The 22,692-nt window shown below is 39.5% G+C and overlaps 4 protein-coding genes, 1 long non-coding RNA gene and 1 other non-coding gene across 7 annotated transcripts; 3 read left to right on the top strand and 3 right to left on the bottom strand.

Annotated features, from left to right (window-relative positions):
- Window positions 1-78: 78 nt before the first annotated feature.
- Window positions 79-151, top strand: TRNAA-UGC (transfer RNA alanine (anticodon UGC)). The gene has a single exon. It is a non-coding gene; the product is annotated as a tRNA-Ala (tRNA).
- Window positions 152-2,543: 2,392 nt separating this feature from the next.
- LOC103979932 (probable ribose-5-phosphate isomerase 2) lies at window positions 2,544-3,564 on the top strand. The gene has a single exon (XM_009396197.3). It carries the CDS (start codon window positions 2,577-2,579, stop codon window positions 3,369-3,371), a length of 795 nt encoding a protein of 264 aa, XP_009394472.2. The 5' UTR covers window positions 2,544-2,576; the 3' UTR covers window positions 3,372-3,564.
- Window positions 3,565-7,357: 3,793 nt separating this feature from the next.
- Window positions 7,358-8,333, top strand: LOC135638225 (uncharacterized). Its single transcript, XM_065151248.1, has one exon. The coding sequence runs from the start codon at window positions 7,526-7,528 to the stop codon at window positions 8,057-8,059; it is 534 nt and encodes a 177-aa protein (XP_065007320.1). The 5' UTR covers window positions 7,358-7,525; the 3' UTR covers window positions 8,060-8,333.
- Window positions 8,334-8,716: 383 nt separating this feature from the next.
- Window positions 8,717-12,152, bottom strand: LOC103979934 (uncharacterized). 2 transcript variants are annotated; one of them, XR_010495111.1, is made up of 2 exons: window positions 11,940-12,152; window positions 8,717-9,625 (listed from the first exon to the last, which is right to left on the bottom strand). It is a non-coding gene; the product is annotated as an uncharacterized LOC103979934 (long non-coding RNA). The 2 variants fall into 2 exon arrangements; XR_010495110.1 differs by having other exon boundaries at window positions 12,020-12,152.
- A 432-nt stretch (window positions 12,153-12,584) lies between these two features.
- LOC103979935 (ATP synthase subunit beta, mitochondrial) lies at window positions 12,585-17,026 on the bottom strand. The gene is made up of 9 exons (XM_009396198.3): window positions 16,447-17,026; window positions 15,957-16,032; window positions 15,776-15,864; window positions 15,554-15,671; window positions 15,372-15,475; window positions 15,096-15,254; window positions 14,776-15,000; window positions 14,362-14,673; window positions 12,585-12,906 (listed from the first exon to the last, which is right to left on the bottom strand). Exons 1-9 carry the CDS (start codon window positions 16,915-16,917, stop codon window positions 12,793-12,795), a joined length of 1,668 nt encoding a protein of 555 aa, XP_009394473.2. The 5' UTR covers window positions 16,918-17,026; the 3' UTR covers window positions 12,585-12,792.
- A 602-nt stretch (window positions 17,027-17,628) lies between these two features.
- LOC135633733 (nuclear polyadenylated RNA-binding protein 3-like) lies at window positions 17,629-22,447 on the bottom strand. Its single transcript, XM_065143591.1, has 6 exons — window positions 22,078-22,447; window positions 21,515-21,571; window positions 18,661-18,917; window positions 18,258-18,386; window positions 18,063-18,137; window positions 17,629-17,932 (listed from the first exon to the last, which is right to left on the bottom strand). The coding sequence occupies exons 1-6, from the start codon at window positions 22,430-22,432 to the stop codon at window positions 17,861-17,863; spliced, it is 945 nt and encodes a 314-aa protein (XP_064999663.1). The 5' UTR covers window positions 22,433-22,447; the 3' UTR covers window positions 17,629-17,860.
- Window positions 22,448-22,692: the final 245 nt, after the last annotated feature.

Raw genomic sequence — 22,692 nt, 5'->3', positions numbered from 1 at the left:
ATATAACTTAATTATGATTAATATAAATTATTGTTATAAAAAATATTATATAAACTATATTTTGTTCATTTACACAACGGGGATGTAGCTCAAATGGTAGAGCGCTCGCTTTGCATGCGAGAGGTACAGGGTTCGATCCCCTGCATCTCCATTTTATCGACATTAGAGAATTACCTTTTCTATTTTTTTGAAAAACAAATTATATTTGGTATTCGAAAAACACGAACAATCACATAATAAAAAATCTAAGGCATTTTACTAAAAAAAAAAAGAAAAAACCAACAATGAGATTTGATCAAATGGTGCTCTCTTATTTGGTCTTTAGCATGGGTTTTTTTTTTTTCAAAGACCCTCTATAAAATATAAAAATGATAGTTAATATATGTTGATCCTATTTGATTGCAGGGTTTTTTTTTTTGTCTAAATCAATTTGTTTAATATGAATCGAATGAATTCGATTAAAAATATATATAAATATTTGATTCGATCTAATTGAAGCCTAGATTGTGCCTATTTTTCTTCCAAATTATCTTGTCATATCTCATTCAATGACTGCAATAAGAACGTCAAAGAAGTAGGTCATTCGTCAACCTTCTTATTATTGGTCACGATCGCCATCGTGGTGGCCATCGTCATTGCCATCGTTAACAGGAACTTTATTAGCATTTGTCGACGTAACCTAATACTAGAACGAATCATAATCGTTGCCTTCCCATTCAGTTACGGTGATCATGATGATCATCACTAATGACTAAGGGTCACTATCGTCTTCGCATTAAGTATCGGTGGTCGTAATCAACATTGTTGGATAGGGGGTTGATCATCACAATTGCCAATGGGGTAGAAGATCATCGCTACCTTCTCGTTGATGGTTGTCATTGTGGTGATGTTAAGAATATTTACTATGTGATAAAATAATGTCATTTTAAAGAATATATGGATGACACAATATAAAAGAAATAGATATCACTCTTAACTTGGTCCACAAACAAAACACTTAAAAATGATGAATATAACTATGATCATTAATTTTATATTGTGATGATGGTGACGTCATAGCCAAGAAAGCACGGGATAATAAAGAAGGGTTGACAAAGGATGGGGTGATGAATGAGGAATAGGTGACTTTATATATAGTAAGCATTTCATTGATGAAGAGATCTACTTAATGACATCATTCTATTTATATATAAAATTAAATATTATAAATAAAGAGTGTTAAATCCCAAGTTTAGAGGATAAAAAAGAAAGATGAATTCAACCATAAATATATCACAAAACCTAACATGTGAGTTCATTACCATTATTTTCCAATCAAGCAATATGCCAAACTAAAAAAAAATTAAAATCAAATCTATTTCAGGAATCTGGTAAAGATAACCTAAAAGCTTCTTCCATCTTATGTAATAATTAGATTAATGCATTAGAATTTTTATCAAGCATCATGAGCACTTCAATTCTGAACTAGCAAACAGATAACAAATATCTAAGAGTATAAATCATAATTACTTCAAAATATCATGTAAAAAGATAATAACAAGGTGACAAACAACATAATTGAAGTGCTCTTATTATTATAGGTCTTCTCATCACCTTAAGAACTAAAAAATACAACCCCATTACATATTTGAAATGCTTTAAAAATTACTCAATTAACATAGCATTTGGATATCCACAATTGTATCTTAACAATTGAATTAAAATTATATCAATAAGAGGGGAAGATATATAACACACATGAAGTGCTCATGATTTATGAATCCACAATTTGCATCTTTATAATTAAATCAATATCATATCAATTGAAATACCCTAAAAATAGTATATTGATTTGCATCTTCGCAATTTAATTATTAACTCATAGAGAGGGACAATGCCGGAGAATAGTCATCAAGGCTCTTGATGAAGAGAAATCAACACTAATGAATCGAAAGGGAAAAGAGTCCAAGTGGAAAAGAATATAAGTTGAAGCAAAGGAGAGAGGATTTTGTCGCCTATAATTGACATTGACAAAGCTAGAGAAAATAGGAGTCGAGTACTTTCGTCGATGATAAAGTCGAAGAGCAAAGTCGAGTACAATCGCCAAAGAGGAAAGGAGTTCATCATCGCCTACACTAAGGTTACACTAGCTCAATATAGCTTGTAAGCATAAGTACTTAAAAAATCCTTAATTCACTCGACCAATAATCAAACAGACTTAATCACAAGGATCCAACTAAAATCAATTTGATCTGGATCGAGAACTCAATTGAATCGAACCGGTCCGTCGATCGATCCGACTACTAGTGTGATTTTTTTTAAAAGTATTAGTGTGATTTTTTTTAAAAGTACTCTCAATAAAAATTAAATATGGGGTGTGATAAAACTCTATCAAAGAGTTTTTTTTTTGGATAAATTACCTAAAAATTCATGAAAGAATTGGTTAGAGTATGCATATTTTGTGTTATTATTTTAAATAAAAATAACAAAAAAAATTAATAAAAATTCTTTTATAATTTTTGAAAATCAATTTATTCCAAATTCTTTCTTTAATTGCAAAAGAAACGCCTAAACCTCAATTGTGCAACCAATCATTCATGTTGGCACCCCAAGGCGGCGGCCCGTCCCAGGACGAGCTGAAGCGAGTCGCCGCCCACCGCGCCGTGGAACTGGTGCGCTCCGGCATGGTTCTCGGCCTCGGCACCGGATCCACCGCCGTGCACGCCCTCGACCGCATCGGCGCCCTCCTCCGTACTGGCCACCTCCGCGACGTCGTGGGCATCCCCACCTCCGAGTGGGCCGCCGCCAGCGCCGCGGCCGCCGGCATCCCCCTCACCGACCTCAACACCCACCCGGTCGTCGACCTGTCCATCGACGGCGCCGACGAGGTCGATCCGGCCCTCAACCTCGTCAAGGGCCGCGGCGGGTCCCTCCTCCGCGAGAAGATGGTTGAGGGCGCCAGCCGCCGCTTCGTCGTCATCGTCGACGAGTCCAAGCTCGTCCCCCGCCTCGGAGCCAGCGGCCTCGCCGTTCCCGTTGAGGTTATCCCCTTCGGCTGGTCCCTCACCCTCCGTCGCCTCCGGACCCTCTTCGATGGCGTGCCTGGCTTCAACATCAAGCTCAGGACCGCCGCCACGAACGCCAAAGCCAGCGCGTTCGACGAAAGCGAGTCCAAATCGGAACCTTTCGTGACGGATAACAAGAACTATATCGTGGATCTGTTCTTCGAGGATGGGATCCATGGGGATCTAAATCTGATCAGTGACGAGATCCTTAGGATCACCGGGGTGATCGAGCACGGGATGTTCCTCGGATTGGCATCGTCCGTGATCATAGCCAGGAAGGATGGGGTGGTGGTGGTCGACAAGGCTGCGAAGGTTAATGGCATGTGAGAACAAGTAATTGATTTTTGGGTAGTCTAATTATATATGTTGACTTTATATCTACATTTTTTTCTTCCTCCCATCATGAGTACTACTACTACTATGTAAGTTTCTGCAGGGCAGATATTAGACATATGAATTCTCTCCATGAGTTACATGGTCAAAATTGATAAGATCTTGTCGCAAAATTCTTCTTTTGTTATGTATGCAGTAATTAAATTGTCTGCTTGAATCTGTTTAGTTTCATCTCTATATCTCCTTAAATTTTCCATCAGTATCATTCCATCTAAAAGCTTAAGCCTGTATAGATGATATATCTGCAAAATTCTTCTTTTGTTATGTATGAAGTAATTAAATTGTCTGCTTGAATCTGTTTAGTTTCATCTCAATATCTCCTTAAATTTTCCATCGATATCAGTCCATCTAAATGCTTGAGCCTGTATAGATGATATAGCTGCAAAATTCTTCTTTTGATATGTATGAATTAATTAAATTGTCTGCTTGAATCTGTTTAGTTTCATCTCTATATCTTCTTAAATTTTCCATCAATATCATTCCATCTAAAAGCTTAAGCCTGTATAGATGATATATCTGCAAAATTCTTCTTTTGTTATGTATGAAGTAATTAAATTGTCTGCTTGAATCTGTTTAGTTTCATCTCTATATCTCCTTAAATTTTCCATCAATATCATTCCTTCTAAAAGCTTAAGCCCGTATAGATGATATAGCTGCAAAATTCTTCTTTTGTTATGTATGAAGTAATTAAATTGTCTGCTTTAATCTGTTTAGTTTCATCTCTATATCTCTGTAAATTTTCCATCAATATCATTCCATCTAAAAGCTTAAGCCTGTAGAGATGATATAGCTGCAAAATTCTTCTTTTCTTCTTACAGTTGCAGAGCTTAAGCCTATGTGCGATTTGAATCTGTTTGGTTTCACCTCTATATCCTCCTCAGTTTTCCATCAATGCCATTCCATCTAAAAGCCTAAGCTTGTATAGATGATATAGCTGCAAAATTCTGCTTTTCTTCTTATAGTTGCAAAGCTTAAGCCTATGTCATATTTGAATCTGTTTGGTTTCACCTCTATATCCTCCTAAGCTTTTTCATTAATGTCATTCCATCTAAAAGCTTCTTAAATTATGATGTCTGATTTAAATCTTGGATTTAGAGTGCTATTAAGTTCAATGTGCGTGTAGGTATTTTGTTACATTAGCAATAAGTTTCAGACCTTTTAAGGATGTGCTCATGATGGTTATAAACAATTCAATATCAATTCCAGAGTGTCCTGACAAGCAAAAACTTGTTTTTGCTAGAATAGACTATTACTAAATCTTCTTTCTTTAATGGGTTGTTTGGAGTTTTCCTCCAGTGTTGTGTGCCTGACATCAACACTGGGTTTTGCCCTGGTAGATCATCTATGATGCAGTGTTACTTGTGGCTAATCATGTATGGATATGACTGGTGTTGTTTTATACTTGCTCTAAATGCTTTTATGTACTTTTCTTCTTCATTCTTCGGATGGAATTTGTGAAGATTAAAAGATAACAACTTCCACTTTCATGGTTTGTATGAAGTTCAGTATGTTCTTTTGATATTTCTTTTCACCTCTGATATGAACAACTTCCACTTTTATGGTGCCCAGATTTATGTTGTACTGAAGTTATGTGCTTTTGCATGCACTACAGTTTCTTGTTTCTTTTGAAACCGGCATTTCTGAATTATAGCAAGGGAGTGAAGAAGAAACAGAGAAAAAAAAGAAGAGGGCAGAGGAGAAGAGATGAGGAAGGGAAAAGAGAACTGGAAGGAGAAGAAAGAATATGTTCCAAGGAAGAAAGAAGAGAGGAAAGAGAAAGGAGAAGAGAATATTATAAGGTGATTGTTTGCGAAAATATCTTCTTTTTGGGTTTTTCTCTGATAGTATCCCTTTTCAAAATTCTTAAATCATCACCCCCTTATTTCTAATATTCCAAAAATATTCCTTAAAAAAGTTATTATTTTTTCATCCAAATCCAATTTTTTTTTTGTCAACTATTTACAGTGTTTTGTGGGTTAGTTTTTATCCATAAAATATTATATAGTGTTTTATTTTTAAAACACTATACAGTGTTTTTGAAATAAAAACACTATACAATGTTTGTTATGGATTAAAAAAATAATTTATAAAATACTGTAAACAGTTGAAGGCAAATTTTATGGATTTGAATGGAAAAAAAATACTTTGAACAGCTTTTGAGAGGTATTTTTTGGGATTTTAGAAAAATGGGGTGATGGTTTGGAAATCTTGAAAAGGGGTACCATCTGCAAAAAAAAACTCAAAAAAGAGTATTTTTCCATACAATCACCCTATCTATATTATATATAAACACACACAATAACCCAATGAACTGAGTTTTTCTTATAAATGACTGATTCAACTTTTGATTATTATACTTTTACCTAGTGATTACTAGTTGCTTCAAATCTTGAAGATAAAAAAAAAAGGAAGGTGGGGGGGGGGGCAGTTGTTGTATCTAACATGATTAGTTGTATGAGGGCTTCAGAAACATCTGCATTTGATCTGATTCATTGGAATATGTTATTTTGTGGTATCTAAATTTTTCCTAAAGCATATTTTGATGTTGACATGTTAAATTTAGTGATACAAAAATATATGTAAATGTTGTAGCTTAGAGGCTTTCCAGTATAAAACTGCAATATGATACTAATACATCATTTGGGAGAATGATTTTGACTGACATATACAATCAATTTCTGTAATGTCAACTCATTTTGAGGGTTACTCAAAGATAATCATTTTCTTAGCTGTATCACTTCATTGGCTGATGCAGATGTCAACTATTCTCCTTAAATTAAAGCCTTGTGTTCATTGTGCTCGATGTCTGAGACTTTATCTTACACCTCAAAACTGGCAATTCCGTGCAAGCCAAAGCAATGAAGTGATTCGTGGCCAATGCAAGTCAAGTGTGTACCCGCTGACTTTTGTTCCCCATTAATCATCTCCTGTGACTTTTCTTAGCATTTAAAGGCCATGGTTTTCCACAGTCAACTCCCTTTGTGTATTCGTTTTCTTTGGGTCACTTCCTCACAAGTCATTCTTCTCTGAATACACCACGAGAGAGAGAGAGAGAGCTCTGCTATGATATATTGAGCATTTGATCAGGTAATACTCATCCCATTTGACATGATCAAAATTTCTTCTTTCAACCAAGGTCCGTCATATCGTATCGTACCGGAGTTTCGATCCGGGCTCGGTATGATATGGTATGAGGTGTACCGAATGATACATCCTGTATCGATAATTATATATTTTTTTTCATATTGTAACAGTGCTACAGTATAGTACTGTAGCACTGTAACAATATCGGACGGTTCATGTACCGGTAATGACCGGTACGTACCGCCCGATACAGGCGGTATGTTTCGGTATGGCAGATCTTGCTTTGAACATTGAATTATTTCCATCCTCTCTTTATTAATCTTTACTATTATTTTTCTTTCTCTTTTTGCTGATTATTCCTTTCCATTACAGTCATCTCTTTCGTTCCTTTTTGTTGTTGTGATCAGCAAATTTCTTTATATATATTTTATCATAAAACCTAATCAATCAACATAATATTTGTGATTGATAATTATGATGTAGACTACAAAATGGAAAATATCCATTCTAAAATCCACAAAGAGTTAGAAATTTCCCATATATTACTCATTTCCAGCTGTCAAATTATCTTTTTGATTATATACATTTTATTTTTTATTATCTTGTAGTACATTATTATAATATTATTAATCTTTTGTAATAATATTATATTATATTGTAATACTTACCGTTCTCTGCTGGCAATGACCAGAAACTTCGACTGCGTGACCCACACGCACTAAAGTTGCTCTCTGCGTTCTCTCAAACTTCCACGTAAACGACTCTCTCTCTCTCTATCTCCGTCTCGTTCTCTCTTTCCCGTCTTCAACGCGGAGACAGCTAACCATGCAACTCATCTCAGCCCACCCGACTGGAATCTTCCTCGGCTTTTATCTGCCGTTCCTATAAACTCCCCCCTCTACCCTTCGTCATCGTCTCTCATCGAGAGCCAGCGACCAACTCATTCTTCCCATCCCAACAACAGCACGCAGCGATCGCTGAGACTACTTCGGGTCAAGGCTTCCATGGGAAACTACGTCTCCTGCACCCTCGCCGGGCCGGCAGGGGGCCACGCGAGATCGGTCAAGGTGATCCTCCCCTGCGGCCGGGTCCAGCGCATCGACGGGCCGGCCAACGCGGCGGAGCTCATGCTTGACGCGCCGGGGCACTTCCTCGTGGACTCGCGGTCGATGCACGTCGGCCGGCGGTTCGCGCCGCTCGTGGCGGACGAGGACTTGGAGATGGGCCACGTCTACGCCATGTTCCCCATGAAGCGGGTGAACGCGGTGGTGGCCGCGGCCGACATGGCGGCGCTGCTGATGGCAGCGCGGAAGGAGGTCCGCCGGGAGTTGGGCGGCGGCGCCAGGGTCCTGCCGGATGCCACCCACGTATCGACGGAGGTGGCGGAGGGTTATCCTCCGGAGTCGGAGCAGAACGCCGCCCGGACATCGTTGGAGGAGGCGGCGGAGATGAGGGAGTTCAGATATAGGTTGAGCATGTGCAGGTCAAGGAGACCAACTCTGGAGACCATCGCCGAGGAGCCCATTTGCTCCAGATAATATATATATATATATATATATATATATATATATATATATATATATATATATATATATATATATATATATATATATATATATATATAAGCCTTTTTTTCATGTGTTTTGAGTGATAGAAGGGGGAGAATGTTAAGAACTTAGGCTTATATAGTCTTTGTAATGTAAATTAGGGATTCAATGGCTATTGGATGCATAGATTAATATATGCGGTTGTGATGGTGAGTAATCACTATAAAATCAAAGTTGAAAGCAAAAAGAATTCTTTGTTGGTAAACCTAATTGTAAATGGATTTGTGATCTATGATGTTTGGTCTTTTCAAGTTAAAATTAATTTCATGTGATTTGTTCAGAGGAATAAAATTACAAAGATAGATATCATCTTTATTTATTGTTTTCAAGTGATTCTTTAGGAAGAATGTGTGAAAGAAAGGTGAACTTGAAGTTCCATCTAAATGTTTTGAGAAGTCTTTGTGGTCTTCATAGAAACCTCAATCATATTTCCATAAATCATTTTAATGAGAAATGAATTAATTTTGATTCATTTCAGAATACAGAAAACATAGCAGTTTGAAGAGCACAAAGCTCCTCCATTCTCCCAAAACCTATAATTCCAAGGAGCTTAGTTAGTTGAAATCTTATCATATGATTGCAAAGACCTGAGATTAAAATTCGAGCATCATTAATAATGAAACACTACAAATTGCTATGATCAACACACCACAGAGCCTGGAAGGACATCAAGTATCAAATAGACAAACTCAACACACAACTCGGAAGCTTTATTACAAGCAACAATCACAGAATTCGGAAACATTAAGATACCAACGGAGCTACTTATGAGCTACGATGGTAGTAATAAAGCCAATCCACGAATGGCTTCACATATGTGAATACCTGAGAGCTCTTGCGCACCTTCCTCATACCACTTCATTATCGTCTCTTTGGTCAGAACATCACCGTGGTAAAGTACCTTAAGAACGAGAGTGACTTCCTTCACAGCATCCACCTTCTACAGCATGAAGCAGATGTAGCTTGGGACTCTTCACCTTGCACAGCAGCAGCAACAAAGCCTTTCCCCGCTCCCTCAAAGAGTGCTTCAAAGAGGACGGTCATAACCCCCTGTGGAGACCCAGTGAGAGAACCCAAAAAAGTCTGAAGCTGGTTGGGAGTGGACACCTTGCTCAGATTGCTCTTAATTTCTGCAAGCAATGTGTCATGCTTGCTGATTCGAGAACCATTTTGGCCTGTACCAGTTTTCTCATCATGCTTCAGACTGCCGATGTTAAAGTCCTTTGCTTGCCTTTTCTGTTCTCTTTTACTGGGTGGGCTCATTGGTTTGAGAGCATAACCATCTCAGCTGTTCCTGGATACACTGTTGAGCTGCCTCCATTGAACATCATCGTTGTCATCATCAGCGGCAGCACTGGCATCACCATCTCGACTGCCAATAGGAGAGGTTGATCGATCCTCATCCGAGACACAACCGACCTTCTTCTTGGCAGCAGTAGCCTTTGAGGATCCATCTTTGGTGGAGGCAGCTACTTTCCTCTCTGATTCCTTCTTCAGCTTCATTGGCAAAGACAGATATTAAGCCTATTCAGTGGAAGGAAGCACCAGAAACAACAATCTTATCCTTTGCTTTGCAAACACCAACAGAAGCCTCATCAATTAAAAGAGGCTGCATAAAGTAGCAACCCAGAGTTGGTGTGGGATGCCGAGGAGGCCTGTAATGCATGCAGCCAAACCTTCCTTGATAGAGGCTGTCTCTTTTTCTTGTCGGAGGAGAATATTCTCCACAAGTCCGACTGATCCCAAATAGAGAGAATCTTGCTCAGACATTAAAGACGCTTCAGCGTTTTCAACTTACTAAGTCACAGTCAACTAAGAGTCAATTAGTAAAGAAAAAAAACATTTGAACAGATGTAGCAAAAGAAATGTCCATGAGGAGCATATGGTGCTCAACGCAAATCCATAGTATGGAATCGACAAGCTAACCTAATTAGCATGATTTTTGTTTTCCTTTTTTCTGTTTTCAAAGGATAAATATTAAAAGCAAATATTCATATTGTGGATCAACTTTTCAAGCAGACATTTTTCCTCAAAGGACTCCATGATTCAACTGGGTAAGTCAAAAATGGATAGGTTAAAGTTACTTTCTATAAGAGTTATTGAGGGAAGAAGTCATTATCCTCGTTAGCTCAACGTAGTTCAGACCCGTATGTGCATGGTTGTCCGAGATGTCTTCGAAGTGGAAATGTCAAGCTCCCGAGATACCACCTACACGAAGAACGAGGTTGGAAGAGATTTCCTGATCTGGTCTCTCCGATGCCCAAGTTAGTGACTCGAGATGTATGAGTACGGACGTGAGCGATAAAAAAAGATAAGCCCCCTTTCATTGTGTTGAAGATGAGCTTATATACCTAATCATAAAGGGACAAAATATTTCATGAAATATTTTACAGGAAGACAACCTCTAACAACCTCCCCTTGGCCTCTTGTTCATGTGGGCAACAATTTGGGAGCGGGGAGGGGCAGCTCGTAACCACCTACCTTAGACCCTTGCTCATGTGAGTAGACGAGTGGAGGGTGACTTTCGTCTTCTCCTTCCACCCTGGACATCATGTGGCAGTTACATGTCAGATGAAGATTAGCTAACGGAGTACTCCCTTTCATGCTCGAGGCGAGGAGGTCGGGAAGTCCGACCCCTAGCCCCCACTTGAGGCATGGAAGTCCAAAAACCTTGCCCTGTCAGACCAATGTGCATCCCTTGATGATACGAGGGACAGGTCAACAATAGATTACCACTAACAACGTTGGGGAAGGCGATCCCAGACGAACTTGAGGAGCACGATGGACTAGACGTGCTGGACGAACTAAACATATCATCAGGTCGACAATGGATCAAATAGGTATAAGTTTAACATACCGGATGAACTAAACGCTGCACTTTTAACACCTTGCGGGGGAGGACAAATGATAGAGATTATACCATCAGTTAATCGTCATCCGGCACGTAACTACCACGTAGAGTCCAAGGTGGAAGGAGAAGACGAGAGTCACCCTCCATCCATCTACACATGGGCAAGGGTCCAAAATAGACAGTTATGGGCTGCCCCCCCCCTCTCTTTTTATCGCCCACATCGACAAGAGGCCAAGGAGAGACAATTAGAGGCTACCTTCCTGTAAAATATTTCATGGAATATTTTATCCCTTTACGATTAGGTATAAAAGCTCGTCTTCAACATAATGAAAATGGGCTTACCTTTTTCGACCACTTACGTTCACATTCATATATTTCGGGTTACTAATTTGGGCATCAGAAAAACTAGATCGAGAAATCTCTCCCGACTTCGATTTTCATGCTGATGACATCTCGAAAGCTCAATGTTTTCACCTCGGAGGTACTTAGACAATCCCATACATATGGGTGAGGACCACATTGGGCTAACGAAGATGTCAACGCCTTCTTCCCTCAACATGAGTATCAAACCAACTATAATCACAAATAAACTAACCAACAAAAATATATCCAACAGATCAAGTTCTGCTAATGAAATCAAACCAACGAATCAAGATATTGCTAGTTTGAACTCCGTTTTCCATAGCGCCCATTAGACACACAAGAAATGACACCACAGATATGATCGTCACGCATCACACCAAAGGTATCCAAACATAAGATACCATTACCCCCGGCCTAAGATATCTATAAATCAAGAACATATATCTAAACATAAAGCAATGGTAATATGCCGATCCGAACATATGAACAAAAATCCATGTCTAGCCAACCGATCTTATCCATATTCAAGCTTCAGGAGGCTCAAACAAACAGATGACGATGGCGAATTGATGCAGTTGGTTAATGATCCAATCTCACCGAAAACAAGAAAACTGCAGAGAACAACGCCATCGGAAGAACACAAGATCGAGTTAAACCACGAAATGTATTCCCCTCACCTTCGATGAGATGGACGGCAAGGTTCATAGGGGAAGATCTGCTTCTCGATATGGGTTCGAGAATGGGGCAAAGTACTTGTAGGGAGCGGTGTTTGGTATCAGCCCTGACCGTTCGATATTATTACGGTTTCGCCCTAAGCCCTCAATAAAGGCGTTCAAATTCACAGTCTTTCTACTGATACATTGAACCTTTTATCATCAATATTTTATTGATCACATTAAGGGGATCGAATGCTTCATCTGATAAACTTTATCTATGGCATTAATATGATTTGATAATATATTATATTATAATATGATTTTTTTATTAATATTTCAACCAGGTTAATTTTCACATATATCATTTCAATGACAATCTTGTGATACATTTATCTAATTTTTTACAAGAAAGATAGTTAAAAATAACAATGATATAATTTTTTTTCTACCTTTTAAAACTCTCTTCCTCGATTAAAAATAATGCCTCCATGAAAAGAGAAACATTGATCGCACTGTCAAGAAAAAGAAAGCAAGAAAAAAATAAAGCCAAGAACACAATTTGGCTACAGGTTGAAATGCATGTAGCTTAAGGCAAGAAAGACAGGGATCAACACATTAACTTATTGGGCCAAAAACATCCTCAGAGAATTCCAGCTCTTCTACAAAACCAACCCCAGTCAGCAGTAACAAATCATGAACAGAGAAACTAATGATGTAAGAAAATGGAACTTTAATTGGATGCAAGTAGCATTGGTATCATCCCTCTCGTTATTAAAGCAGGAGATGAGTTTGAATCAGGCGGCAGACTCCTTTGCAATCTTCTCAGCTTTAGCAATGACTTCCTCGATGCCTCCAACCATGTAAAATGACTGCTCGGGTAGGTCATCATATTTTCCATCCAAAACTCCCTGGGAATCATGATACAAAATGCACATTAATGACAAACAACTCAAACAATCTATGGTGCATACACAAATTCTACAGTTTTGTGTGTTTTCCATAACATCAAGGAAGTCCAAGAGATCAAATTTGACCATCACAACCAGAAGTAAAAAATTAGAGGTTGTAAATAGAAGAGCACCATATTTAAAAAGAAACAGATCTATGACTGTAGAACTGCCAGATTATGAGCCACATTTTATGATCTAAATCATTTTTCGCTTATAACTTGTAGATCACTTGTGTATTCTAAATTAACCATTCCAACCAGAAAAAAAAAGAGAGAGCGACAAAAAAGAGCACGACTTTAGATAGAGATACGCAACAGTAAAACTGGCAACCATGTGCTGCATTTTATAATCAGAAGCACCGCACCTTTTGCATATAAATTGAGGGTGACTTGTATGAACTAAGTTCAATATGATTGAAGCATCAGCTCCCTATAGGTCCATTACATATTTAAGAAGGCATCATGATTCTTCCGCAAGTAATGAAACATACAATTTATTTTCAGTTCTAATACTATTTTAGATAACCTGTTACACAAACTTGACGACTAACTTTCTGAAACAAAGAAGAGGTTTAATTGCATATTAAACTAGTTCTGATAACATCTGTTTTCTACTACTACTCTCTCTATTTCCTTCATTAGACAGTTGAGATTTGGATGTCTTAACTTGGGGTCTAAGAAAGATCTCTGTAGTGTCCAATTCCCCTGATACAAGAGTCATGTGATCTCAGTCCAACTCCCATAAGTCATCACTTGACCCCCCTACAGCCTCTCCACCCTCATGTGCAACAGCTCAGTGAACAAGTATCCACGAGCTAAGCTCTCCTCCTCTGCCCCCAACCCCCCACCACCCACCCACCCCTCCTTCTCATCCAACAGCAAAAGGGCGACAAAAGGCAATAACATCCTCTTGCCGCTACTCCTCTATATGTCTTATTGTTCAACATTCTTCTTCCTCTACCAGTCAGTCAACCAAGAAAACCATCAAATTCATATCCCATATGCTGGAACCCATGTCATGTCATATGATGATTAGTTCGGTGGGTCAAATTGTTGAGTCGACACACCATAGGCAACAAAAGAGCACTATCTAGATTAGATATTATTACAAAAATTATGATAATTTTCAAATCGGTCTAAATCCACAAATTGTGAACTAGCAAAAGCCCACATAAATCTAAAATTGTTCTACAAGTTATCTATAATTTTACTCTTTCACCATTCATCTTCTTTTACTCCACAGTTTTGTACTCACCTAATGAGAAATTGCACAATAAAATGGGTAGATCAATTCAGTGTGTGCATTTTATAACTTTAAAGACCATATATATAATATAATATCATTCAACATAATTGTAATAAAATAAGATCATATCTTAAATCTGTAAAATTGTGGGCGAAGAATATTCCTGACCTGAAAGCTGTTAACACTCTCCTTCAATTCAACATATTTTCCAGGTGCACCAGTGAAAACTTCGGCAACATGGAAAGGCTGGCTCAAAAATCGTTGGATCTTTCGAGCACGAGCTACAGTCAACTTATCATCTTCACTGAGCTCATCCATTCCTAGAATTGCAATAATATCTTGAAGATTCTTATAATTTTGAAGAACTTTCTGAACACCACGAGCAGTGTTGTAGTGTTCCTCCCCTAGCACATGTGGAGAAAGCATTCTTGACGTGGAATCAAGAGGGTCAACGGCAGGATATATACCGAGCTCGGAAATCTAGTGAAAAACAAACAAAGGTTGAGAGAATCACATTTAGTTTTATCAATGTCATAAATAAAACCAACAAATAAATAATAGGAGACAACTTTGTACACAAACCTGTCGTGACAACACAGTTGTAGCATCAAGATGAGCAAAAGTAGTTGCAGGTGCAGGATCTGTCAAATCATCAGCAGGCACATAGATAGCTTGCACAGAGGTGATGGAACCCTTCTTTGTTGTTGTAATACGCTCTTGCAGTCCTCCAAGATCAGTAGCAAGAGTTGGTTGATAACCAACAGCAGATGGAATACGACCAAGTAAGGCAGACACTTCCGAGTTTGCCTGAGTAATTTACCATATATGAGAAAACTATTCAGCTAACAAACAGTTATATTGCAAGGAAATACAATGCTGAATTGATTTTCCCACAAGCTTACTTGGGTGAACCGAAAAATGTTATCAATAAAGAGAAGCACATCTTGTCCTTCAGCATCTCGAAAGTGTTCAGCAACTGTTAGGCCAGTCAACCCAACACGTGCACGGGCACCAGGGGGCTCATTCATTTGACCATAAACAAGAGCACATTTGCTCTCACCCTGAAGTGCAAGCCATTGATCAAAAACTACATGCTTGAGTAACTTGAGTAAGGGCAGAAAAAGATTGTGAAATAAAATTTACATAAAAAGACATAAAAGAAACCCTCAAGCATGTACCTGTTTGTCTCCAAGCTTGATGACACCACTCTCAATCATTTCCCTGTACAAGTCATTACCCTCACGAGTACGTTCACCCACACCAGCAAACACAGAAAAACCACCTGCAGACCAAAAATTAACAAAATCCAATAAACAATACATGTACAAACTTAAACGAGTAAGATCTTAATAGGTCTAACCATGAGCCTTTGCAACATTATTGATCAGTTCCATGATGAGTACAGTCTTTCCCACACCAGCACCACCAAACAGCCCAATCTTCCCACCCCTCTGATAAGGTGCCAGAAGATCTACAACCTGTTCATTTCAGAAGAATATACAATGAATTTTGGCATCTCCTGAATCGAATAAAAAATGCACTGAACACTACAACTAAATGGAGAAGAAAAGCATATAAGTGCCTTAATTCCAGTAACAAGAATCTGCTGTTCTGTTGCCTGTTCAACAAATGCTGGCGCCTCACGGTGGATGGGAAGAAAGTGATTGGTTTCTGTTTATAAAAGAGAGGATTAAGCATCATATAAAATAGTGATACAATCCAAAAATATTATAGATTCACAAATCAAACTATAACAGTCTTACTTATGTCACCCTTCTCATCAATCGGTTCCCCGATGACGTTCATGATGCGCCCAAGAGTCGCCCTACCGACTGGAACCTAAAAAATTTAATGAAACACAAAAAATTGCAAGAAGTCAATAATCATATATGTATTCTGTCAAACGACAATCAAAATCTTTTTGGTACACATTTTACAAGCGAATTTTTTTATTCCAAAATCTCTTGAGAACAATTAATAGAGAGGTTCAAGAAAGTCTAGCAAAAAAAAGTCAACCATGATTACAATTTACAGCTCTGACTGTAACATCCCCTTCCAAATTATCTAAGTATAAGTTTCCAACTTCAACTAAGAACTATTAGCGAAGAAAGAATAACATATGTTAAACATTACCATTAAATTTCTCGATCATGAGAAGACGTCGTGGAAACATCAAAAGAGACTTTTTTTTTTTCTTTACTATTGAATAGGAGAATTCCAATCAAAAAGATAATAATCGCGGAGAAGGCAAACCGTGATCGGAGATCCGGTGTTGAGAACCCTCTGGCCACGGACGAGCCCCTCAGTGCCGTCCATGGCGATGGTCCGCACCATGTTCTCCCCCAGATGCTGCGCCACCTCGAGGACCAGACGGATCTGGTTGTCGAGCACCTCCAGAGCCGTCAGGATCGGCGGCAGGCCCTCGTTGAACCTGACGTCGACGACGGCGCCGATCACCTGGCAGACCTTCCCGATCGCGCCGGCACCGGTGAACTCGTCCGTGATCTTGCCGCTGGGCCCGGCGGGGGCCTTGCTCGGGGGTGGAGTGGACTGTGGGGCGGCCGCGGAGGTAGCGTACTCAACGGCGCGGGAGAGGAGGAAACCAGCAGGGGAAGGGCGCATGGGGGCCCGTGGGGCGGAGCAGGCGGCGGCGGGGGATCTGGGGGCGGGGGAGCGGCGAGCCGAAGAGCGGAGGAGGGAAGAGAGGAGACGTCGGGAGGCCATGCTGGCCAATGGAAGAGGAGACGGCGGAGAGAATCTGAGGCGGCTCTTGCTATTTCTCTTTCCCCGATCTAGGGCTCAAGACGAGTTCAGGCGTGAGAGTGACGTTGAACCCTTAAGAGGTTGACCAAAGTGTAACTAATGCGGATCGCAGTCCGACAAAATTGGGCCGCTCAGTTCGGGTTTGGGCTCTTGATTTTGTGAAGACCGATCTTGGATTTGACACATGGTTGGACTGAGAAGATTCCTCCAATGGGGTTTCCCATCCTCAAATCTCACCCGTCCGTTCCTCGCTTCCCTACATCTTAACCACCCATCCATACGCGCCCAAATCTCCTTGGTTGCCCCAGATGGATGCTTAAGATGAAATAATCATATGGATGTAGTCGAAAAGAGAAATCAAGACAAAAAGAATCAATCTATCAGATGAACGACTGAGATTTGGAGATGGGAAAGGATCATAATCGGATCTCCAGAGCTCATAATGCTACCCTCAGTATCAAAAACTGAGGAAGAGAAATCAGACCATCGATGCAGCAATTTCTTCGTGAAAGTAAACAAAGTGCAAGTTATCTATAACCAAGTCATAACATTCTTATCATGGATTCAAAATTCTTAATTTCTCTGATGTCCGACAAGAATCCATCAAATTACATGACAATGCAGGTAGCCGAGGCGTCGACGAGGATCTAACTCAATATTAGCTAATTTGCGTGAAAAACAAATGATGAGAAATTTTCATTTACTTTTTATGGCCATCTCTGAAAGTATCAAATCCAACCAACCGAAAGCCTTGAACCCTAAATATTTGATAAGCAAAGTAGCAGGGGAAAATTCAAGGAAGTTTAACAAACATAAGCTACAAAAATTCCTTTGGGTTCCTGTGCATTCACTTCTTGGAAAATGGCAGGAACCTTCTCCAGCAACAAAGAGTCTGCCACATTCCTCAATCCTCAGTTTTGCTTCGTTTCTTTGGCTTATCCATTCGCTTTTCTGTTTCCCCCTTGTTCCGCAACCTCTGCAAAACATGCGCGAAAACAAAGCACTCAACAAAATTGCCCTGATTCATTGAACACAGTCCCTCTCGAGCATTTGGTCTGTATGGCACCGATCAAAGACTCCTGCAATAAATAAAAATAGAACATTACCATTTTCCTTCTGCGGCTCTGTCGCTGGCGCCCTGAATCCCTCTTTGAATCCCTCTTTTTGGCACCATTCAGCTCCTGGATATTTTAAGACAGATGAGAGACTTGTATCAACTGACAAAATAGACCTTATAGAAAAAGTCCTATTCTAGCAAAGGTTGAAACAGCAAAAAACAGGTCTTCTGGAGATTCAACTACCTCTGCAAGAGCTATGGTTCGTGCATGCCTTTCTGAGTGTGTTTCTTGGTCTTCTTCGATCTCACCATCACTATTAAGCATCAGCCTGAGCCTCCCCTCTCCTAACAGTTTCCTTGAACGAGCATGCCTCTACAAACAAGGAGAAGATCGAATGCAAAATATACCGAAAAAGATATTAAACATGATCCAAACAAGTTTGTTTCTAAAAGCGTGACAGGTTTGTTTTATTAAATGAATTTGAAAATACAGTTTAACATTGCAATAGAAGCATCCGATACTAACATAAACTATAAAACTTTGCTACCATATGACTTGCCTCAACATTTAAGGTCCCTAAGCATAAAATGAAAGAAGTTCAACTGAACAATTGTACAACACCTAACAAATATTCTACTTTGCTTACCTTTGACTTAAGGTGTGTCTTCACTGTATCTTCACTTAAGCAGACAATTCTTGGGCAAAGTCGGCACTTAAAAACTGACTTGTGTTTCAAGATATAATTTGCAAAATCAGCTTGAATAGGATCATTCATATCAATAGAACTGCTCCCAGTTTTGACCTTCATGCTATCTTTAGCTTTAACTCCAGCATTTAGCTGACTATCCTTAGGGTTTCCACCAACATTTTCAGAGACATCGTTTTCCTCATTGGTGAGCAAGCCTAACCACAGATAAAAGCAGTTACACATCTTCAAAACTAGGATAAAAAATTAGAGTGCACAGAATCTTCGCAGAAGAGGCAGTCAGCAACTAATATTTAGTATGTTCAGGGATATATATATATATATATATATATATATCTATATACATACAGACATTAACAACATAAGTTGACAATTCATTTCTGCTCAAAATTATTTAAAGTGAAGAAGAGGTGTATGGCGCGTTTAACTCGATTTGTAATACACCTGCTACACATGAAATTTCTCGACTGGAACTTAGTTATAGAAATGTATATTAAGAATGCTTGGGAAAGTTCAACACTTATCACCAAGTATATTAGACATTCAAAAATAGGTTCTATGCATGCTCAGATCTTATCACCAAGTAAGAATTACCATTATTTAAAAAAATCCCACCAACAACACTGAAGATTTCGTCAAAACAAAAACAAATCAAGAAAATTTCAGCAGACAAAAGAATAGCTTGTTCAAAAATATGTCAATTTTTAGAACTTCAAACAGCTTTGAATTGCTTAGCTATTCAAGAATAGGCTGTATGCATAGCTGAGACTTGTCTTTACAATTATGACAACAAACAATATCACCTAACCATGAAGTATAGTCCAACTATATGCCCTACTAAAATAAAGAATGAAGACAAAGTGGACATGCACTTTAGTGTTACTTTCTGCAGTATTGGCGCTAAAAGGTAACTGATAAACCGTTCAGATACGAATGATACTACCCGCCATATAACTTGTACCGTGAAAGGTGACCCTTTGGGTAAACCATAAACTAGACAAGGGAAATTTTCACCCCAAAACTTATCTTCTGGAGTGAAAAACAAGAAAGAATACTGATGTGACCTTCAAGGCCAAGTGCCAAGACAACTAGCACTAAGCATATAGACAGTTATCACACACTAAACAAATCAATTTGGGGCATCTGTGATAGCTAACCCTGTCCTTGGCCAGGATTTCTATGCCAAGCATTTGGCCTTAGCCTCATACAAAATGACACAGTCCTTAGGCTTAGCTTGGCCATTAATCAACCATTATTGGCGGTCCTTAGGCTCAGCTGGACCAACCAATCCAAAGCAACAATCGTTATTGGCCATAAATGAAGAGGCAACTGAGACCTCAAGGAGGCAGTATTGTAGCTCTCTCTCAGGATGCATCTAGCGTCCCATGTAATATCCTCATTCTTGCAGAGCCACAATCACCACAATCCACGTAATAATATTACCTGCCATCTGTAGGAACATCATGTTTCCCTTTTTAGGCAGACAACTTTGTGAACACCCTTTACGTCAATTACAAATCCTCTAAGAACTTGACCACGCATAAAGCTTTTTTGACCAAACTATGCTCGGCCAAAGAAATTGAGATTTGAAATATTGAAGTGCACAACAACTCTCAACGGTCATCAATCAAGTCCCAGAAGAATATGAGAACCGAGATCCTTGTATAGCCAAGTATCTGGCCAGGATCAATAAAATTGTTTTGAGACTTCTACTGGTTGATATCTATTGACAACAGCAAGGTAACATTGCTGACTGAGCATCAAGCTAGGTGGACCCTAGTGGTTAAGCAGCATCCCTGGCAACCAAAACAAATTCATGAAGCTCATACATAGGACCTCACTATTTGCTTCGATGACTGGGACATTGTACAAGAGATCCAACAACCAGAAATAACCTAAGTGCCTTTACCCGAAGCTTCTATGAGGTGATCTAAGACATATATCGACCGTCTCAAATGCAAGCCCTTGCATATAAAGTTCTAGGAAGGATTCTATTAGCTGAATATGCAGGGTGATGTTGAGTACATAATACAACTTTTCTACTATTGCCAACACCAGGCCAACTTCCAGCACCTGCTGGCCACCGGACTGATGCCCATGAATAACCCTCACCCATGGCCCTTCACATGATGTGACATGAACATCTATGGCCCATTCTCACCAAAAACCAGGCAATGGAGATACCTTATCGTCGTCATCTACCATTTCACCTAGTAAATCAGGAGAAAGGTGGTCTCAGAAACCAAAAGCAAAAAAGGAATGTTCAAGACCTATAACTGAAAAGAGAAGCAGTCATTGACAACCTCACAATTCTTCTGGTGCAGTGCGACATGTTGGTGTGACACCTTGTGTTACTTGGTCACTGATAACTGAAGGAAAATAAATGACGTCCCTAAAGCCTAACTTTTGGAATATGCATTTAGAAAGATATAGATGGACACCAGTCATTGTAAGTGTTTGTTTACCCCTGAAACTCACCCTTTATATTGCTAGCGGCAGGGAAGCTAATTTTCCCATTTACATAGATGTTGTTTTCCCCATTATCACGTACTCTCCTAATCAAGGTCATGATACTTGATTCCCAGGGATGTAATTTGCCAACAGAAAAGATGTAAATGGAAGTGATTTTTCAAAGACCAATCAAGTGTTATATTCAATAATCCCAACAAACAAACAAAAAAACGAATGAAAATTTAGAATAGTGCAGTATGGTATAGATCTGCATTCACACACCACAGCCATAGAACACCACCAGAAAAGAACACTTGCAATCATAAGTAAGATAAAATGATACCTGAAGAATCTCCTTCTACCACATTCCCAGAGCTTTCTTCGCTTTCATATCCAGAACCTGTACAAACACCCAGGGTAGACAAAAGAACATACAAGAGTGAGCCATATTTGTAGTCATTATTCCAAATAAGTAAAAGCAGTAGCTAATCACAATAACAAAAGGTAGAATTGTTATACAAGCAGAAAGATTTTAGTAGAAAAACCAAAAGGAGTACAGAAAACATTAATTAATGACAAAACCCTAAATCGGCCACCGCTCAAGATCTTCAAAGGACAGAGGTTCAATTGCAAAAAGCCAAAGAAATCACAAGGTAAATAACCAGAATAAACAGGTTAAAATGAGTTCCAAGAAATCTACAATGGAGCATCGTATACAAAATGTTGGATATCACATTAACATCGTCATCTCCGGACACGACAGAACAAAGGTTGCATCCACTAGAAGCACAATACATTCGCAAAAACAAAAATGCAACGATCTCGAAGCTCGCAAAATACGGGCGAGCTCCAAACCCTACTTCAAGGGATAAAGGTTACAAGATGGGCAAGGGACAAGATTCGAACCAGAAGAAGGCGAGTTACGCGGATGCTCCTGCCGCTCCTCCCTTGCTTCTTCTTCTTCTTCTTCTTCATCGTCGTCGTGGTCCTTCGATCCCCCAGTGGCCTCCGCATCTTCTTCCTGTGCTTCTAATTCTTCGTCGGAATCAGAAGAGGAGGATGAATCGGAGGAGGCGGCGCCCCCGTCGCCGCGTTCTTGCCTGTAGAAACGCCTCTTTATCATCGCACGCGAAGGGGAGACAAAGAGGAGCAACAGAGCCCTGTGGTTAGGCGCCGGGTCTGTCGGCGGAGGAAATAGAGCTCGTCGGCTTTGCTTCTGTTTTGGGCCGAACCCCAAGGAAAGGGAAGCAGGCCGTTTCATCGCGTTCACCGTCCCAACCCAAGCTAGCCCATACACACCTTGCTAGGCTGCCACGTGTACTACGAATCTCGCTAGCACGTGGCTCTCGATCACCCACTGTTGACTAACGATAAAACGCATCGTGTCAGTATAAATAGGAATAAAATATCAGCTCGCCATGGAAGTGAATCTCTCGATCATGTGTGTGACTACCGAAAATATCTTAAGAGTTTTTATCGAACGATTTTATTTTTGTTTAGTCATCACCGATCTCGACTTGT

This window comes from Musa acuminata, chromosome BXJ1-3, assembly GCF_036884655.1.
Source record: "Musa acuminata AAA Group cultivar baxijiao chromosome BXJ1-3, Cavendish_Baxijiao_AAA, whole genome shotgun sequence".
NCBI classification, from domain to species: domain Eukaryota; kingdom Viridiplantae; phylum Streptophyta; class Magnoliopsida; order Zingiberales; family Musaceae; genus Musa; species Musa acuminata.
This window is presented reverse-complemented; position numbering and strand designations above follow the sequence as displayed.

What these genes read in the sequence shown, in the direction of transcription:
- LOC135633733 (XM_065143591.1), bottom strand. Translation starts at nt 22,432, where the DNA reads ATGAAACGGCCTGCTTCCCTTTCCTTGGGGTTCGGCCCAAAACAGAAG. An exon ending in GCGTAACTCGCCTTCTTCTG is followed by an intron (nt 21,572 to 22,077) that starts GTTCGAATCTTG and finishes GTGTTTGTACAG; the next exon opens with GTTCTGGATATGAAAGCGAA. An exon ending in GAACCATAGCTCTTGCAGAG is followed by an intron (nt 18,138 to 18,257) that starts GTAGTTGAATCT and finishes TAAAATATCCAG; the next exon opens with GAGCTGAATGGTGCCAAAAA.
- LOC135638225 (XM_065151248.1), top strand. Translation starts at nt 7,526, where the DNA reads ATGGGAAACTACGTCTCCTGCACCCTCGCCGGGCCGGCAGGGGGCCAC.
- LOC103979932 (XM_009396197.3), top strand. Translation starts at nt 2,577, where the DNA reads ATGTTGGCACCCCAAGGCGGCGGCCCGTCCCAGGACGAGCTGAAGCGA.
- LOC103979935 (XM_009396198.3), bottom strand. Translation starts at nt 16,917, where the DNA reads ATGGCCTCCCGACGTCTCCTCTCTTCCCTCCTCCGCTCTTCGGCTCGC. An exon ending in ACACCGGATCTCCGATCACG is followed by an intron (nt 16,033 to 16,446) that starts GTTTGCCTTCTC and finishes TAAATTTTTTAG; the next exon opens with GTTCCAGTCGGTAGGGCGAC. An exon ending in TTCTTGTTACTGGAATTAAG is followed by an intron (nt 15,672 to 15,775) that starts GCACTTATATGC and finishes TGAAATGAACAG; the next exon opens with GTTGTAGATCTTCTGGCACC.